The sequence below is a fragment of the Erinaceus europaeus genome, chromosome 4 (genome assembly GCF_950295315.1).
Source record: "Erinaceus europaeus chromosome 4, mEriEur2.1, whole genome shotgun sequence".
In the NCBI taxonomy this organism is placed as follows: domain Eukaryota; kingdom Metazoa; phylum Chordata; class Mammalia; order Eulipotyphla; family Erinaceidae; genus Erinaceus; species Erinaceus europaeus.
Genome location: NC_080165.1, coordinates 71340978 through 71361879, shown reverse-complemented (window position 1 = coordinate 71361879; position 20902 = coordinate 71340978). Strand labels below are relative to the sequence as shown.

The 20902-nt window shown below is 39.5% G+C and overlaps 1 protein-coding gene across 5 annotated transcripts in view; it reads left to right on the top strand.

The window, feature by feature from the left end:
- RCAN2 (regulator of calcineurin 2) overlaps positions 1-18187 on the top strand; it is a 331461-nt gene extending 313274 nt beyond the window's left edge. For all 5 annotated transcript variants that reach the window (XM_060189918.1, XM_007537126.3, XM_060189917.1 and 2 more), the window contains one exon: positions 15618-18187. In XM_060189918.1, coding sequence (XP_060045901.1) covers positions 15618-15778 — 161 coding nt within the window. In that variant the 3' untranslated portion in view covers positions 15779-18187. The remainder of the gene's footprint in view (positions 1-15617) is intronic.
- The last annotated feature ends 2715 nt before the right edge of the window (positions 18188-20902 follow it).

Genomic DNA, 20902 nt, shown 5'->3' with positions numbered 1-20902 from the left:
CAGAAATAACTGTCAGAGGCTGGGAGTATGAATTGACCTGCCAACACCCATGTTCAGGAGGGAAGCAGTTACAGAAGCCAGACCTTCCACTGTCTGCATCCCATAATGACCCTGGGTCCATAGGGAAGCTATCAACGGAGGGAATGGGATACGGAGTTCTGGTGGTGGGAATTGTGTGGAGTTGCACCCCTCTTATCCTATGGTTTTTGTCAGTGTTTCCTTTTTATAAATACAGATTTTAAAAAAAAAAAAAAAGACCTGGACTTTCTAACTCCTCCACTTAGTCATATCTGATGGCCTTATATTAAAGGTATTGGCTGTGTTGGTAGACTTTAGGCATATGACAGGATGGCATGAGCAAAACAGTCACCTTAACACTAATTTGACAATTATGTCAAACATCAGCTATGTCTAACATGGCTAGAAAGCCTTAAGTATCTGCTTAATGAGCAATTAGGTGCCTCTGCACTATGTATAGAAGAGATAGTATCCAGGCTCCCCTGCTTTTGAAAGGTAACTGATACTGTGTTTCATGGGACAATTGCCAATTGGACATATTTTCTGGAATATCTTTCTTTGCCAGCAATTTGAAGCTATTTCTCTTTATTTCATTATCTATTTGTCCATTTCCTGTGTCCTTGAAACTTCTTGACTCCGCACAGATGAATGAGCTGTATCCAACAATGGAGTTAAAAATATCACTGAGGTTACACTAGAAGCCTGTGCCTCTGAAGACTATTCCAGCCAAAAGGATGAGGTAGCAGGGCCAGACCTGGCGCTCTTCCTGCCTGTAGCTGTATCCCTTTTCCCACCATCATGTCAAGGCAAGGAGCTGGCTCTTTAGCCTTCTTGCAGCATTTTGCACTAATTCACTCTGCTTATCATAATTTCTGTTAAATTCAGCTTAATACCATCCCTGTACTGTTTTGAGGAGAAAATACATATTATATTCATGTTGATATTCCTAGAACCTGATATGGCCTTGCATGTAGTAGATGCTCAGTACATAATGAATGAATGAGTGCCTAAAGCTATTTGCCTGCCTAATGACAATTTCTTCATTGGCTTCATGTTTTTCTCTAATGGTTTTAGGCAGACTGAATCAAGCATCATTAAATTGATGTTTTCTGTAAGAACCGGAGTTGTAGTATTTCCATCAGGGAAAAAAATGCTTTAGTAAAAATCCTTTTTTAATCCTTAGGCAGAATCACTTAAATAACAAATTGTAACTCCTTCCATGTTAATGGATAACTACCTCAAGTCCAGAAATACAGAACAAACTAGAATGAGTACAGAATAAAAGTCACTCAACTGATCAAAGGAATAGGGTTTTCCCATAAAGGAGTGACTGTAAAAAATGTTGACTGGTAAAGCTGGGTTCCTGAGATAAAATTCAGAAATGTAAAGAGACTGAGGAAAAGTGGATCTAAGGGAAAAAGGGCCTAAATTGGGAGTGAGAGGGTTTTGCAGACATCTATCTTTTTTTTTTCCAATTTCTTTGACAAATTTCTTTTATTTTGTTTAAATTTTTATTTTTATTTATTTATAAAAAGGAAACATTGACTAAACCATAGCATAAGAGGGGTACGACTCCACACAGTTCCCAACACCGGAACTCCATATCCCATCCTCTCCCCTGATAGCTTTCCTATTCTTTAACCCTCTGGGAGTAAGTACCCAGGGTCATTATAGGGTGCAGAAGGTGGAAGGTCTGGCTTCTGTAATTGCTTCCCTGCTGAACATGGGTATTGGCAGGTCGATTCATACTCTCAGTATGTCTCTCTCTTTCCCTAGTGGGGCAGGGCTCTGAGGATGTGGGGCTCCAGGACACATTGGTGGGGTCGTCTACCCAGGGAAGTCTGGTTGGCATCATGGTAGCATCTGGAACCTGGTGGCTGAAAGAGCTAACATATAAAGCCATACAAATTGTTGACTACTCATGAACCTAAAGTCTGGCATATTGCAGATGAAGATTTGGGGTCTCTATTTTAGAAATAGCTAGTAGGTCTATTTTAGGTATATTCCAATGGGCCCATGACTTTATTAGTTTTTGCCTGAGCCTGACATCTGATATGCAGGTAGACCCAAGTTATTGGCAAACACCTATCTTGGGGAGATGAGAAATTGTATGCATGCACCACCAACTATACTGTAAACCATTTCCCCCAATAAAATTATTTAGGGGGAAACACCATAGAGTAAGGGACCTGGGGGATATGACAAGCGACTTTGGAGTCACAAATGGCTTGTGGGAGCTCAGGAAGACCATCATCGGAAGCCTCTTTTCTAGAAGACAAATGATAAGGTGAGGAGAATGAAGCTCTCAGCTCAGAGAAGCAAGGGCAAAAGAGCAACCTTGTTCTTTGGAAAAGGTGTTGAGGTCCTGTTGTATAATGGTAGAAAAGGACCTAAGTTGGGGTGAGAGTGTTTTGAAGACACCCGTCATGGGTACATGAGAAATTGGGCCCATATACCAATAACTGTACTGCAAACCATTACCCACCTCAGAGAAAGTGATTTGGGGGAAAAAAGAAAGAAGGAGGAGGAGGAGAAAAAGAAGAAAGAAAAAAAGAAAGAAAGAAAGAAAGAAAGAAAAGAAGAAGAAAGAAAGGAAGGAAGGAAGGAAGGAAAGAAGGAAGAAAAGTAGCAGAAAGGAATGGCTCTAGTGCTTCCTAGGAATCCAAGAAGGTATTTAAAAGAAGATTGGAGAAAAGGATGCTATTACACAGAAACATTGTGAACCCAAATCTGGGGATTTCTTTTGAAATCCCTAATAAAGTTTAACAGACAATACAAGACTTGTTACTCGGGAAAAACCTCAGCTATGTTGATTGTAAGGAGGTTTAGTTTATATTCTAGAAAATATGCAGTCTTTGTCCCTGTGACTGTATATACTGTTTTTGGTCTGAACAGAAGTAAAATAGACAAACCTGGAGCAAACAATAAAAAGAAACAGTGGCTAAAATCTCCATATAGGGACCACTATGTTTCCGATACTCTCAAATACTTGACTGAATTACCTTATCTAATATTCAAAAGCAGTCTATGAGACAAGGAGTGTCATTCTGATTTACACAGTTGGAGAATGTGAAGCACAGAATGGTTAGGTAACTTGTCCAAGGCTACACAGCTGATAACTTATAGATGGTCAGTATTGTCCCTGTGTCAGCAAGATTAGTCAAGCCAGCATGTTCACCTTAGGGATTGAAACATTTGCAAAACCAGAGATCTCTTGGAGAGTAAAATTAATTTCCAGGAGGAGCTCAACATAGTTGTAAAAGAAAAAAATAATTAACTACAAAACAACTTAACATTATGTTATTTTGCTCATTGGTACCTCCCCTAAAAGTTAGTCACTGCTTCATTTCTTCACTCAAAGAACTGTCCAGTTCAACCTATGGGTCAGAATTTGCCTTTATCTCTTATGTTGAAAATACAATTAACAATTATTGTATCTATAAAGCATTGACTTTCTGCATTTATATTAGACTCCTGATGAATTTAGAGTGATCTGTCATTTAGCAATGACCTACACACACACACACACACACACACACACACACACACACTGAGAGAGAGAGAGAGAGAGAGAGAGAGAGAAAGAAAGAGAGAGAGAGGGAGAGATGGGCTTTGACTAGGTGGGGGATTCATCAAATATTTATTGGCTTATTTTATGTGACTTTTCCTGACTCCATAAAGGGTACATACAGTGCTGCACTCTTTTTTTTTTTTTGCAGGGAAAACAAAAACACAGTCCAGCAAAACAGCTTATTGCTGCCAATCAGCTAAAATGGCAAAACAGAGATGTATGCCTTACTAAAAGGGTGGTAAATCAGAGGCGGGATGTGAAATGCCAGCTTTTATTCTGCTCTCTAGATGACTCTGGAAGGTTATGTTCATTGTCACTGAAAATGCCTGTAGGGAATGATATGAAAAGTCATTGTCTATTCCTTTTTTTCCTCCTGCTATTTTTAGCTCTTGTTAGGGAGATCAATTTTAGTGAACTGCAGAGGAGGGTTTAAAATGGTGCTCAAGTTTCAAGTTGCGCACATCGGCTATATTTAGATTTTTATTTCCAAATTCTTCTCCTACAGAACATGCCATAGTAAAGCAATCTTGCTGTTTTTCTGCTTGGTATATATTGTTGCTCTCTAATGGAAAATCTATTTCATTAATCCACATACCTTGGAAAGAACAGACATTTTCTATACTCGGCTCATTATTCAAAGGAATAGAAAATTCTTTTTTGAAAGTCTAGGTAAACACCTATTGTATAAGGCTCAGTCCTTGTTCAACAGTTGCCACTTTTCCAATCACAGATGCAGAAAGCAAATAAGACAAGCAGTCTCCAGTGTTGGGTTAGTGCAGCAGCTACACATCACTCCCCACCCAAGAAGAGGCACGTGCAGATTTCATTAATTTCTCTCTGCCTCTATTCAGTAATAAATAATAATTTTTAAAAAAAATCCTCTAGATCCTAAATAACTCAGGAGGGAATGAAGATAAATGATCTCCCATCCAGTCTTAAAATAGTGCTGATTAAAGAACCAAATACAAACCAACCAACCAACAAAAACTACAGAAATATTCAGTCACTCCCCCACCCTTTCTCTCTACTTCTGGCCCTCCATTTCCAACTCTCTTCTTTCCATCTTAGCAAAGACAATTTCTATTTTATTATTGTGATGTGGGCCAATGGACATATGATAGGTGATGAAGTGAAAGAATCCCAGTCACTCATGCTGATATTATTTTTCTAAAATGAACTCATAGTAACTCCACTGAGAAGTATCAGTGACATCACACTTCTCAGATGTCTTGTTTATACCATCCTATCAATGTTCTTAAATGTTAAAGACCTATGGTGGCCATACTTGGGATATCTGTAGACCTCACTTGGAGAGTCCTGGCTCCTCCACTTGTTTGTGGTAACTGTGAACCTTTTCTTTACTTCCTTTATTGTCATTATTTTGCATTAGTGATTTTTATTTAACAACTTGCAAAGTCACCATGAAAATGGAATAACTATTATACATAAAGCACTTAGCACTGTGCCCAGTATGTAGTAACAATCAAATCCTGGTGGGTGTTATGATCATTATTCTCTGAGCAGACCTTTTTAGTAGGTCATCCTCTGATGTTTCCTCTGCCATTACATTATATTAAGGAATATAAAATACAGGAGATAATATCTACAAGCCAGAAAGACAATGTACATGTCCTTTTGGTGGTGGTTGTTATTCTTTATATAGGCTGTTCTCTGAATGAGCAGTGGAATATTTGGGTCTGTCTATGCTTTGTTTTATGCTCTTGGCCACTCAGGCTTAGAGGACATTTATTCATAGATGCAGCTGCTACACAAAGAAAAAGGCACAGTTGTTAGCTAGTGATTGTTCCCACCCTCAAGTCTACCTACAACATTTTCCTCCTGACTTTAACAAAGTTAAAGATGAGCTCTTAGAAACACAAAGGAGTCAGAGAAAAAGAGAGAAAACATTACAAAAGACTTCCCTCTCTGGAATAGTTCTTTCAATCCTGAATCTTTTTTTTTTTCACTTCTATTTAGAAAATAAGTTATTTCTCCTCTCCCCAATTGATCTTGTGAATAGGAAGCTATCAAATTGCTGTGATTCTGTAAGTTTCCAGTAAATCCTTCTGCCCTGGACCAGCTCCTGTTTCATTTTGTAGCAATAAATGAAGCTTCAGTGCTAAAATGGGCATTTCTCTTGCCTGAGTATGAGTGAAATTTAGGATTGGAGCTTTAATTCAGGTTCTTTTATTAGCTGTGTGACCCTGAAAAACTTCCTTAACTCCCCAATGTCTAAGCTTCCGCAACAGTAAAATCAGATTACTGTGATCCTAAACTGAAATAATCCATTTGCATGGCTATCCCAGACCTGGGATGATGTTCATTGTGTTCTATCTATTTATTGTCACTTGATTTTCTTTTTTTTTCTTTTTTCTTTTTCTTTTTCTTTTTTATTTAAGAAAGGATTAATTAACAAAACCATAGGGTAGGAGGGGTACAATTCCACACAATTCCCACCACCCAATCTCCATATCCCACCCCCACCCCTGATAGCTTTCCCATTCTCTATCCCTCTGGGAGCATGGACCCAGGGTCATTGTGGGTTGCAATAGGTGGAAGGTCTGGCTTCTGTAACTGCTTCCCCGCTGAACATGGGCATTGACTAGTCGGTCCATACTCCCAGTCTGCCTCTCTCTTTCCATAGTAGGGTGGGTCTCTGGGGAAGCTGAGCTCCAGGACACATTGGTGGGGTCTTCAGTCTAGGGAAGCCTGGCCGGCATCCTGATGACATCTGGAACCTGGTGACTGAAAAGAGAGTTAACATACGAAGCCAAACAAATTGTTAAGCAATCATGGACCCAAAACTTGGAATAGTGGAGAGGAAGTGTTAGGGGGATACTCACTGCAAACTCTAGTGTACTTCTGCTTTCAGGTATATATTTTGCAGTAGTTTACGGATATGTGTGAACATATGCTCTCTCTCACAGAAACTGGTGTATATCTAGGTTATGGGACTTTGTTAGAAAGTGAACCACCTGAGATGGAATTAGAGTCTACTATGAAAGGAAAGGTCTCACCCGAGTAATGAAGCTGAAGGGTTGTCATTCCACACGTGAAGTCTCTGGACACAGTCTGAAGTGAAGCATGTTGAGGTGGCAATCCTTGGGTTGGTTAGGTTGTGATTGGCAGATGCAATATTATTTGATATGGACTGGGAGAGGCATACGGGAAAGTGGGCCCTACACAATGGTTCTAGGACTGGGGGAAGTAGAGGCTCTATAGTGGAGATGTGAGGTTCCTGCTGTCTTAGGGTTCAAAAAGACAATGGATAGTTAATGTTATCATCACATTATTTGGTAATTGGGTTAACTTTGAAAAATCCTTTTGTTATGGTTTGCTGTACAGTACCCAGTATCTTGTATATAGCTGTGCTATTGGATGCTTCTGATCTACTTGGTCTAGGTTTTTGAGAGAGTCCGTATATCAAATACACAGCCTATATATTAAAAAGATTCAGTTTGTGTTTTGAAAAACGTTGAGACATACAATTAATTTTCCCCCTCTCGTATTAATTAACTAGTGATTTATATGACTACATTTTACCACCACCAAAAGACTGTGAACCATCCCTCCCACCCACTCCCACCCCCCACTGTCCGAGGAAGCTACGTGTCTACCCTTCAATGCAGGGTTTTTTCTTTGGTGCCCTACTTACAATTTGGTCAGGTCCTGCTTTTAGTTTCCCTTTCAGATGTTCTTACTCAACTTCTGTTGATGAGTGGGATCATCCCATACTCATCTTTATCTTTCTGACTTAGCTCACTTAACATAATTCCTTCTAGCTCTGACCAAGCTGGGCCAGAGAGGGTGGGTTCATTGTTCTTGATAGCTGCATAGTATTCCATTGTGTATATATACCACAGCTTTCTCAGCCACTCATCTGTTATTGGGCACCTGGGTTGCTTCCAGGTTTTAGCTATTATGAATTGTGCTGCTATGAATATAGGAGTACACACCTCTTTTTGGTTGGGTGTTATGGAGTCCTTGGGGTATAACCCCAGGAGAAGAATTACTGGATCATATGGAAGGTCCATGACTAGCCTTAAGAGAGTTTTCCAGATTGCTCTCCACAGAGGCTGGACCAATTTACATTCTCACCAGCAATGTAAAAGGGTTCCTCTGTCCCCACAACCTCTCCAGCATTGGTTGCTGCTGTCCTTTTTGATGTATGCCATTCTTACAGGAGTGAGGTGGTATCTTAGTGTTGTCTTAATTTGCATTTCTCTTACTATCAGTGACCTAGAGCAGTTTTTCGTATGTTTGTTAGCCTTTTGGATCTCCTCTGAGGTGAATGTTTTGTTCATATCCTCTGCCTACTTTTGGATGGGGTCATTTGCTTTTTTGGTGCTAAGTTTGCTGAGCTCTTTATATATTTTGGTGATTAGTTTCTTGTCTGATGTCTGGCATGTGAAGATCTTCTCCCATTCTGTGAGGGGTCTCTTTGTTTACTAGTTTCTTTGGATGTGCAGAAGCTTTTCAATTTGATGTAGTCCCATTGGTTTGTTTCTGCTTTAGTCTTCCTTGCAATTGGGTTTGATTCATCAAAGATGTCCTTGAGGTATAGGTGGGAAAGTGTTTTACCAATGTTTTCCTCTAAGTATTTGATTGTTTCTGGTCTGACATCCAGGTCTTTGATCCATTTGGAGTTGATTTTTGTTTCTGGTGAGAGAAAGTGGTTCAATTTCATTCTTCAGCATGTTTCAACCCAGTTTTCCCAGCACCATTTATTGAAGAGATCCTCCTTTTTGCATTTAATCCTTTGGGCCCCCTTATCAAAGATTAGATGTCCATAGGTGTGGGGATTTATTTCTGGGCTTTCAATTCTGTTCCACTGGTCTTTGTGCCTATTTTTGTTCCAGTACCATGCTGTTTTGATGATGATGGCTTTATAATATAGTTTAAGGTCTGGGAGTGTGATGCCTCCATTTCTGTTTCTTTTCCTTAAGATGGTTTTGGCAATTCTAGGTGTTTTCATGTTCCAGATAAATGATTGTAGTGTTTGTTCTATTCTCTTAAAGAAGCTTGGTGCAAGTTTGATGGGTATTGCATTAAATTTGTATATGGCTCTGGGGAGAATATTCATTTTGATGATATTTATCCTTCCAATCCATGAGCATGGGATATCTTTCCATTTCTTGGTATCAGTTTCTATTTCCTTGAGTAGCGACTCATAGTTTTCAGCATACAAGTCTTTCACTTCTTTGGTCAACTTTATTCCTAGGTATTTGATTGATTTTGCTGAAACAGTAAATGGGAGTGATTTCTGGATATCTTCTTCTTCAGATTTAGTTTTTGCATAAAGAAATGCCACTGATTTTTGTACATTGATTTTGTAGCCTGACACCTTGCTATATTGCCTAATAACTTCCAGTAGTTTTCTGCTGGATTCTTTAGGTTTTTCTGTGTATACTATCATATCATCTGCAAATAGTGAGAGCTTGACTTCTTCCCTTCCAATCTATATTCCTCTGATTTCTTTCTCTTGCCTGATTGCTATGGCAAGAACTTCCAATACTATGTTGAAGAGTAACGGTGATAGTGGATAGCCCTGTCTAGTCCCCGATCTTTCAGCTTCTGTCCATTGAGTATGATGTTGGCTGTAGGTTTGCTATATATAGACTCCACTATCTTGAGGAATTTCCCCTCTATTCCCATTTTTTTGTAGAGTTTTGAGCATGAATGTTGGATTTTTTCAAAGGCTTTCTCTGCATCTATTGCGATAATCATGTGGTTTTTGGCTTTGCTTTTATTGATGTGGTGAATGACATTGATTGACTTACGGATGTTGAACCACCCTTGCATTCCTGAGATGAATCCCACTTGGTCGTGATGAACAATCTTTTTGATATGTTGCTGTATCCAGTTGGCCAAGATCTTGTTTAATATTTTGGCATCTATGTTCATCAGAGATATTGGTCTGTAGTTTTCCTTTTTTGTTCTGTCCCTATCAGCTTTTGGTATCAGGGTGATGTTGGCTTCATAGAAGGTGGAAGGGAGTATTCCTGTTTCTTCAATCTTATGGAAAAGCTTAAGAAGTATGGGTATTAACTGTTTCCTGAAAGATTTGTAGAATTCATTTGTGAAGCCATCTGGTCCAGGACTTTTGTTGTTGGGGAGGTTCTTAATAACGGTTTCAATTTCTTTGTCTGTGATTGGTGCATTTTGATTTTGTAGTTCTTCTTGGTTCAGTTTTGGAAGGGCATATGCTTCTAGGAATTGTTCCATTTCTTCCCGATTCTCTAGCTTGGTGGCGTATAGTTCTTTATAGAAGTTTCACAGGATTCTCTGGATTTCTGTGGTGTCAGTTCTGATATCTCCTCCATCGTTTACAATTCTATTAATTTGAGTCTTCTCTCTTTTTTGTTTGGTGAGTCTGGCTAGGGGTTTGTCAATTTTGTTTAATCTTTCAAAGAACCAACATTTGGCTTCATTGATCTTTTGTATGGTTCTTTTATTTTTGATGTTGTTTATTTCTGCTCTAACTTTAGTGATTTCTGTCCTTCTGGATGCTTATCGCTTGATTTTCAAACCATCTTTTAGTCTAGTAAGGCACATTATGGGAGCAGACTATAACAGAGGGGAGACAGGGCAGAGGTGGATCACCTGCTTCCTGCCCTATCCCCAGACATGTACACACTTTGTTCACTTCACTTGGAGAGGGGGATTGCTAGTAGATAAGAGGCTTAAAAATACTGTTATGGGGAGTTGGGTGGTAGCACAGCCGGTTAAGCACATGTGGCGCAAAGCTCAAGGATCCCAGTTCGAGCCCCCAGCTCCATACCTGCAGAGGAGTCATTTACAAGTGGTGAAGCAGGTCTACAGGTGTCTACCTTTCTCTCTTCTCTGTCTTCCCCCTTCTCTCTCTATTTCTCTCTGTCGTACCTAACAATGATGACATCAATAACAACAATAACTACAACAACAATAAAAAACAACAAGGGTAACAAAAGGGAAAATAAATAAATAAATAAATAAATAGAAAAAAATTTTTAAAAATACTGTTATGGCTGGAGGTATGGATCATCCTACCAATGTCCAAGTCCATCCAGTGGTGAAGCAATTACAGAAGCCACACTTTCCACCTTCCATCCCATAAAGAATTTTGGTCCAGGGGTTAGGTGGTGGTGCATCTGGTTGAGCACACGTTAGAATATCCAAGGACTTGGGTTCAAGCCCCTGGTCCCCACCTACAGGAGGGAGCTTCACAAGTTGTGAAGCAGTACTGTAGGTGTCTGTCTTTCTCCTTCTCTAACTCTCCTTCCTCTCAATTTCTGTTTCTCTTTTTTATTATTTTTTAAAAGAATTTATTCATTTATTCATGAGAAATATAGGAGAGAAGGAATCAGACTTCACTCTGGTATGTGTGTTGCTGGTGATTGAACTAAGGACCTCAAAGTTGAGAATCTAATTCTTTATACACTGTACCATCTCCGATACCACAATTTCTGATGGTCTCTATCCAATAAATAAATAAATATAATAACTTTAAAATTAAAAAAGGGAGGGGTGGGCGGTAGTGCAGCAGGTTAAGCTTTCATGGTGCAAAGCACACGGACCAACACTAGGATCTGGGTTCAAGCTCCAGGATCCCCACTTGTCACTTCACAAGCCATGAAACAGGTCTACAGGTGTCCATCTTTTACCCCCTCTGTCTTCCCTTCCTCTCTAGATTTCTTTCTGTCCTGTTTAACAACAATGATAACAATAACAATAATATTAACGCTAAACAACAAGGGCAACAAAAGGGAAAAAATGGCCTCCAGGTGCAATGGATTCATAGTGCAGGCACTTATCCCCAGTGATAACCCTAGAGGAAAAAAAAAATTAAAAAAGAATTTTGATCCATATTCCCAGAGGGATAAAGAATAGGGACGTTTACAATAGAGGGGATGGGACATGGAACTCTGGTAGTGAGAAGTGTATGGAATTATAACTCTGTTATCTTAAAAATCTTGATAATAATTATTAAGTCACTAGTAAAGAATTAAATAAAATACTGTTACACAGCTGGGGAGATAGCTTGGCCAATGTGTACAAACTTGCATGCCTTAGGTCCTAAGCCTCATCGCCAACAAACACCACACTGCATATGCCAAAATTTATCACCCTCTCTCTCTTTCTGAAATAAGCCTTTTTTAAATATTATTTTAAAAACACTGTTAAATATTGGGTTGTCTGTGCAAAAATGCATCACGAATTTTACTGCCACACAATCGCATGTTGTTTCAGAAAGTTTCAGAACTTTCAGAAACTTCTTGATGCTTTTCATTATAACTCCGTCCTTCCATTGTGGAATATTTGACTCAAACCCAAACCAACTGTATCCTTGTCGGGACTGAGAGAGGGTTAAAAGATATTGTAAGCTCAGACTGGTCCAAACCTGGATAGGAGAAATGCCAGTCATGCAGCTCCCCTTCATGCTTCCTGCTTCCAGCTTGTCCCTCCTCCTTTAACCTCTGCCAGTTGTCTGTGAGCTAAATCAGTGACAAACATCTCCCTTTTTACACTTGACGAGGGCACATGAACTGGGGCTTGGTAATTTGTGGGTCTTCTTCTCCTTGCCAAGTTGGATCAAATCCTAAGCATAAGACTTGAAAGATAAGGAAATCTCAATATGAACATTTTGAACTCATGAGGTTAGAGAGAGAAACTTCTGAGAACTGCAGAAGCAGATGCCAAAGAAGAAAGGAAAATCTTATCCTTTGGCCTCCTAGACTGTGATATAATTTGAAGGCCTCCAGTACCATCTCTTCCTTGTCAGAACTGAGATAAACACTTGTCCAAATTGGCACTACAGTTTTAGAAGATTTCTCTTTCTCCTATCACACGTTTTTGTTTTGCTTTGTTGTTGTTTGTTTTGTTTTTTTATCAGGAACCTAAATCATCTCAGTTCTACTTTAATACACATAATAGGATAGCTTTGTATCATCCCTACATCTCTGCCTTATGTTGATTGTTTTCAAACCATCATCAGTCACAATGATTAGTAAAGAGACAGTTCACACAAGGGCCAACTCAAGGCTCTTAAGCCGTAGGGATTGGGATGGAGAACTTCCAGAGCCACTGGATTGAGATCACAACATGCTTTTCTGTGATTGTGCCCAAACCATGTTAGCGTGTTCCAAAGACCCTGGTAAATTCAGGGACTTGACCTTCAACTACCTAAGAATAGGAAACAGTCCATGGGGACCTCTCCTTCCTGCAAGAATCAGGAATGCCATCCCATTTCCATCAATTTAAGTAAGGAGGAAACAGAATTTTGGCATCTGTTTTAAATGCCTAAAAGCCTGCATCCATCCCAAAAGTCTGAATGAGAATTTAACTTTGGACAGAGCAATAGAAGATTTCACATTTGGTTGATTAGGAACTTGCTTCATCAGGGTAGGTAATATCCTAATTAGGATTAGGAACATCCTAATCCAGGGGCCAGGTGGTATGTAGCACACTGGGTTAAGAACCAGCACAAGGATACTGCTTTGAGCGCCCACCCCACCCCACCTGCAGAGGGGTTGCTTCGCAATTGGTGAAGCAGGTCTGTAGGTGTCTGTTTTTCTCTCCCCCTCTCTGTCTTCCCTTCCTCTCTCAATTTCTCTCTGTCCGATCTAACAGCAGCAGCAACAACAACAACAATGTAAAAAAGATGACCACCAGGAACAGTGGATTCATAGTGCAAGCATTGAGCCAAGCCCCAGCTATAATCCTGTAGGAAGGAAGGAAGGAAGGAAGGAAGGAAGGAAGGAAGGAAGGAAGGAAGGAAGGAAGGGAGGGAGGGAGGGAGGGAGGGAGGAACGGAGGAAGGGAGGGAGAGAGAAAGGAAGGAGGAAGGAAGGAAGGAAGGAAGGAAGGAAGGAAGGAAGGAAGGAAGGCCTAACCCATGCATTTTCTAAGAGATTTTGCACCTGATCTCTTTTCTCAAAGGAGAGAGGATGATTTAAATACAGATTAAAGGGCTAAGGAGACAGCATAACGATTCATTGCAAGACTTTCTTGCCTGATGCTCTGAGGACCCAGATTCAATCCCCATCACCACCATATACCAGAGTTAAGCAATGTTCTAGTCTTTCTCTGTGTATGTATCTTTCTCTCTGCCTCTCACTAAATAAATCTTTAAAATAACAATAAATATGGAATAAATTAGTGGAAGTGTGGTATGCCAACCTCTGCTTACCCCTTAAAAGAAATACTGGTCACAGATAGTCCATTATCTCAGGGCACCAGACTTGTATGCCTCAGGCCCCAGAGTCCCCGTGTTCAGTACCTGATACCACCATAAGAGTTAGAGTTGAGTGGTGTTCTGGTCTCTCTCTCTCTTCCTCTCTTTTACAAACACACACACACACACACACACACACACACACACACAAAATAAATAAATAAATAAAAGAATATTTAAGAAAAATATATTACTTTAAAAATGTTTTTAAATAGATAAATGATAGATGCACAGCACCTGGGCATTTTCCCTCCACTGTTGCAAGCCCTGCCCCTCCCCATGTGGACAAGCCCCCACATGCTTCTGCCCCTGTACAAACCCAGCTGGACTGCATGCAAAGTGATAGAATTGGCATCAGCCCTCTTGTTAGAAGAATTAGCTGAAGCCCAAAGGGAAAACCAGGCTGAAAATAAATTCAATCCAGCAAGAACAAAGTTATTTATTTTTTATTTTGTAGACTCTCAGCAGCTGTTAAGCTTTGCTGGACTTCTATAGTAAGAATGTTTCCAAAAATAGAACACTGAAATGTTAGAGTTAATGGGATCACGGTAAGAAAATAGCCCTTCAACCCAGCAATCTGACTTTGCTAACTCCATGTGAAAGTTGCCCCATGCCCTTCACAGAGTGTCCTCCTCAACCAACCCTCCTATCCTGAGTATGTCCCCTACACATGTAGTTCAAGAAGAGAGTGTTCATTTTTGAAGCAGTGACCACATCAGACCTGTGATCACAGGTGTCTTTATGGAATGTTTTTTACCCATACCAGGCCAAGAAACAATTTGACGAAAAAAACTGGCTTCACTGTGTATATTTTACTATAAAAGAAAGGAAGAAAGAAAGGGGGAAGGAAGGCAGGCGTGGGGGGAGTGATAGAGGGAGAGAGGCAGGGGGAAGGAAAGAAGGAACAAAGGAAGGGAAGAAGGGAGGGAAGGGAGGAGGGAGGGAGGAAGGCAGGCTGACTTTCATTGGGAAACCTTTCAGACTTACGTTTTCCTTATAATTGAGTATCACAGTCCTTGTTATATATTGCCACCCTGGTGCTTACCATGGTATATTACAATACTTCCTGTTTCTCTATGTCATTACTGGGCTCTGCCCTTGTGACAGATACAGATATTCTTTTGCTTTTCTTTGTAGCCTTTATGATAAGCAGTAGGCCAGACTATAGGAAATGATCATCAAATACTTCCTCAGGTGACAGAAAGGCAGGCAGAAGGTCAGTTGGCTAATAGCAATTTCACTTTTATGATGAACCAGTCAAGAATGAGACTCTTGGAACTGGACGGGACATTAAGAGTCATCTCACTCAGTTGACAAGTTAGTAACCATTGTAAATCTGAGGTAAACAACGATCCCATTTTACTCCATCCTGGGGTAGCTTGTGCTCTAGGAAGTGCACAGCTCCAGGAGAGGTTGAATTATCCAGAAGATGAGAAAGTGAAGTGGCTGCTTTAAAGCTCAGCAGTTGACAGTCCTGCTGCAGAACAGAAGAAAAACTACTAACTGCCACATCCATTCAGCCCTCACCCCAGCCCTTCCGAGTGCAAGTGTAACTATTTTGAAGTTTGTGCTAGGGGATGCAGACGCTGATAGAGGTGATGTGCTCTGTTCAGGACTGAACAGTGACAAGTGACACAGGTGAAACCCAGTGACAAGTCAATCCTATTCCATTTGCCAATATCCAAAAGCATCCCTGAGGGAGATCTCAGGTTTCCTGAGAGAGTAAAATAACTTTCACTTCCTAGGCAGAGCTTTTGAAAGAATATATTTGGACACCCTCCTCTCACTTTCTCTTTGCTTTGTGTTGCGTTTCAGGGGAGAAGTATGAGCTTCACGCAGGGACTGAGTCTACCCCAAGTGTCGTGGTACATGTGTGTGACAGTGACATAGAAGAAGAAGAGGATCCAAAGACTTCCCCGAAGCCCAAAATCATCCAAACCCGGCGTCCTGGCCTGCCACCTTCTGTGTCCAACTGAGCTCACCACTCGGCCTCGATGAGAATACCTGTCTCCTCTTTATCATCCTTACCCCCACCCTGTTGTTTGTCAAAAAAAAAAAGAAAAAAAAAAAAAAGAAAAAAAAAGCCTTTAAATCCCTGGGTGTTTGGTTGTTTGAGATTCCTTGTAATCAAGCCTCTCGGACATAAGGGCTAGGAAAAGGTGATATGTTTCCTGATCATATCATACTCATCAAGTATAATCTACTATTTAGAAGGATCTAGGGAAAAAATGTAGTATTTTCTTATTCAATAATCAGCACAGTCTATATCTTCATTCTCTCATGTTGATCTAAGCCAGAGACATCAGTAAGTAGCAAATAGCCACTGTGTTGTTTTTGAGCTGTTTTAATCCCAGTCCTGATGTGTGTGTGTGTGTGTGTGTGTGTGTGCGCGCGTGCTTTTTTTTTCCTGGCCACTTAAGTAGGACCATAAGTAAACTTGACTTTGACTGCATGAGATACCCTTATCTGGTCTCACTCAGTCCTCTGCATCCCAACATTCCCAGGACATGCATGATCACCAGCATTTATTTTCACGATTTGAAGATGTACTATATAACTCACAATTGTCAGCATCCAACCATGTCCTATCTAGATTAGGAAAATTATCAGCATTGTCCAGCTAAACAAGTCTGGGTATACTCACTATTTTGAGTCAGTACTTCATAGCTCTGTTAAAATTTCTTGAGGCATAACTGAGCTTAGCCCCAAAGATGTTCCTTAGTAGATTTTGAACACTGCTTCCATTTAGATCTTTCCCAGTCTCGTTGGGGAGGCTTGTCCAGGGTGATAGAGATTGATTTCAGATGAACCTATTTATTACAAAAAGTTTCATGGTGTCTGAACGATTGTTTTTTCTCTTTGTATATTTGTACAGATGTTTCAGCTATGCTTTTAAAATCTGGATGTTTTTTATTTAGTGATTATTCAGCAATTAGCTGCTTAAAAATATATGTGCATTGCTTATAAATGCATTCATATACTAGTACAAGTAATCTGATACTATTACACTCTATTGTGGATAATGCTGAATTTTGAAAGGGCACAGAACTTCTCACGCCAGTATACATAAATGATTAGACAACATCTTTGCTATTAAGCCCACTTGTTTTTAAATAAAGATGCAAGTGTCAGCTGTAGACAATTTGGATGAGATTAAATCTTTAGAAGGCAGCAGTCACTGAGCATATCAATGGGTGAAAGAATATAAATATATGCCAAGCCTACTAATGCAATGTCTGTGTTGCTCAAAAAATTATTTGTTTCCATTACATGTGATTTTTCTATTTCTCTAGCCCAAAGTGCATTACAGAAGATACACCTATAGAACCATTACCTTCTGCTCTATGTGCCAGGCCTCGTCGACTCCTGTACATTAACGAATTGCTTTAGATGCAAATGCCAATTACAGTGGAGTGGGGAAATACTTTTATTGCCCAAGCCTCAGAAAAACAGACAGGAACAGCAACACAGCCAACAGGTGGAAGGATTGTTATGGTTTTTTGACTAAGGTGTATGTTAGTTTCATCAGAAACTTAATACATAGACTGATCACTCAGAAATTAAAGTCCGTTCTACTGTGAATATAGCAATATAGTACTGGACACAGTACAGGTGAAACTGAGGACAGAATTGCTTATAAAATCCTGAGTTTCCATTCAAAGGCTCCTTTAGAAAATAAAATCTGAGGAGTGTATAATAAGCTCTGACTTTCCTTGCTGTGGAGGTTTTTGGTTATTCATCCGGAATAGTGGTGAAATTCTGCCCTCTAGCGGTGAAAATATTGCTTCAGCTGTTCATAGGAAGGAACTGCAGCAGTCAGCCATTTTGTGCTAAGCTTTTTCTCAACCTTCTGTAGACTTTTTAACTTATCCATAATTTTCAGAATGTAGGTTCTAAAGAAATCTGGGTGAGAGAAAATGTTTGGAAATGATCGTTGAATGTTTTAAAAGAGACACATCAGACTTTCCCAGACAAACTCAGTAAAAGTTGAATCGACCATTGTTAATTTAGTCATAAAATTAAATGAAATTAAATTAAACTCAGCGTATAATACAAGTGGTTATAGTCTTAGTGAAATTTTCGGAGAAGTGTCTCTGTTAATCCGTTTCAGATCAAGTAAATTTTTTCGTTAAGTTGATCTTTCACAGGGGAAAGAGTAGCTCTTTCAATGAAGGAGTCAATTGCTTCAGTGGAGCCTCCTAGCACTGTGAAAGTCAGAATTGCCTCAGCATTTCCATGATGTGCATTATGCAAACCTCTTTAGCACTATTTTCAGTTTGAAAAGTTTAACAGTGGAGGGGGAGGGGGAGATTTCCACCAACTGAATCATTTGTGCACGTGTATACCTCAAAGAGTTTAGACTTCAAATATACCTGGTGAATGACTCTTTGTCCTGTGGTTTAATTTCTGTGTGGTCTTCCTGAGTTGAATCTTTTTGTGGGGTAATTGTTGAAGAGTTTACAATTCAGTCTAATATCTTTATAAAAAAGTTAGCCATGGCTATTATTAACCCATTCAGGCTCTTCCTAAAGCAGCAAAGAGGAAGCTCACTGACCGTCTCATGAAGGAAGAGTATTTTTTTATTTTTATTATTATTATTTTTTATATTTAAGAAAGGAGACATTAGCAAAACCATAGGATAAGAGGGGTACAGTTCCAAACAATTCCCACCACCCAATCTCCATATCCCATCCCCTCCCCTGATAGCTTTCCCATTCTCTATCCTTCTGGGAGTATGCAACCAGGGTCGTTGTTGCAGAAGGTGGAAGGTCTGGCTTCTGTAACTGCTTCCCGGCTGAACGTGGGCCTTGACTGGTTGATCCATACTCCCAGTCTGCCTCTCTCTTTCCGCAGGATTTGGAGAGATCAGTTGCATTCTGAAATGAGAAATGGGAGCGCTTCCTATTTTGTTACTGTGTTGCAGTCATCTCTACCCCCCCCCCCCATATCTCCCAGTTAAAATACTAAAAGACCCAAGTTAGGGGAAAATGAATATGTCACAGAACACAGAAAGCACTGCCTAAAATAAAGCGTTATATTTCTTGATAATTAAGATCTGCTCAGATGGAGAAAGAGAACACACTATTTCATTCATTCATAAAGGGAGTAAACAAATGGACTAAAGAGAATAAAATAATAAATTTCTAGACTACAGTACCACCTAGTGGTTACTAGGATAACAGGGGAAAGGCAAGCAGGTTAGAAAGGGAGGAAAATTAAGTCAAAACAACGGGAACACACGAATTGATTTGCAATGGTGGACACCTGAAACATATATAGCACTATGTAATTATACAGCAAGAAAATAATAGCAAACTTAAAACTCAAGAGCTAGTGTTAGGAGTCGGGCGGTAGCACAGTGGGTTAAGTGCATGTGGCACAAAGTGCAAGGACCCATGTAAAGATCCTGATTCAAGCCCCCAGCTCCCCACCTTCAGGGGGGGTCACCTCACAAGTGGTGAAGCAGGTCTGCAGGTGTCTATCTTTCTCTCCCCCTCTCTGTCTTCCCCTCCTCTCTCCATTTATCTTTTTCCTATCTAACAATGACGACATCAACAATAGCAATAATAACTACAACAATAGTAAAAAAAAAAAAGGGCAACAAAAGGGAAAATAAATAAATAAATATAAAAAAAGAGCTAGTGTTCATTAAATTACAACCAGGAGACAAAGGAAAAGCCTAAGTCTGGGAAAGGGTATTTATAATAATATTTGTTGTTAAATAAATCATACTCAAGTGGGGCCCGGTGGGGCCCGGTGGTTGAGCACACAATGTGCAAGGACCCAGGTTTAAGCCCTAAGTCCCCACCTCCAGGGGTGAAGCTTCACAGTAGTGGTAATGCAGTGCTGTAGGTGTCTCTCTGTCTCTCACCCTCTCTATCCCTCCCTTCCTTCTTGATTTCTGACAGTCTCTGTCAGTGAATAAAGATAATAAAAAAATTTAAAAATAATAAATCATACTCAAGTGTAAAAGGAATTCCTACAAATCAAGAAAAATGATAAGATAATCCAATTTTTATGTAAGTGATCGAAACACTTAAGCAGACAATTCACACATAAAGGCAATTCATACATACACATAAAATACCAAATAGTTCATAAACATTAAACAAATTAAATATCACTTTCAGGTAGAAGCAATCAAAGACTGAAAGAAATACATCATATAGAATGCCTGGAATCAGGGCCAGCAAAATAGCTTGCCTGGATAGTGCACTTGCTTTGCCTTGCATCCACCACACTGGAAGAAGCTTTAGTGCTATAGCGTCTCCCCGCTCCACACACACACCCCTCGCTCTATTTGAAAAAGTAAGTATAGAGAAATAAGACATGTGTTGAGAAAGGTGGAACATAAGTTAAGGGTCAAGGTAGACAATAAACTTTGACTTTGAAACACTGCTTTGAAACACTACTAAAACTCAACATGATTGTGCCAGGACATTTATACAGCAGATAAGAGTTTTCTATCAGCCAAAATATTTGACCAATAATGTCCCTGTAAGCATTGCTTGTAATAGCTACTAACAGAATGCAATATATATATTGCATTATATATATATAATGCAATATATATATTGCATTATATATATATATATATATATATATATATATATATATCCTTCAACTGAAGAATAAGTTATGTGGTATATTTGTATAAAGAAATATTATGAAGTAACAAAAATAAAAATTCAGGGAATAACATGGAAGGATAACGAAGTCAGACCTCCGAGCAGAAAATTACATTCATGAAAAGGTGGTACGGGGCATAGCTCTATTTATGAGGTTAATAGCCAAAACTGACCTATATTAATAGAAACTGCAGTTGTGGGTTTTTATTTTTTAATTATTGACTATGGAAAGACACCAGGAAGTTCTCTGGAGTGCTATAAACTCTCTATGTTTCTAGCTAGCTCTCTGTTGATGAATAAATAAGTAAAAATTATTTAAAACATGTGCAATATATTGTATATAAATTGTACCTCATTGGAAACAAAACCTTTGTGATAAGAAGAGGAAAGAGTAGTTGGTTGCACCCAAAAAGGGGGTTTATAATCTCTTCATCCAACATACCTCATTAATCTTATGAATATATATGTGTG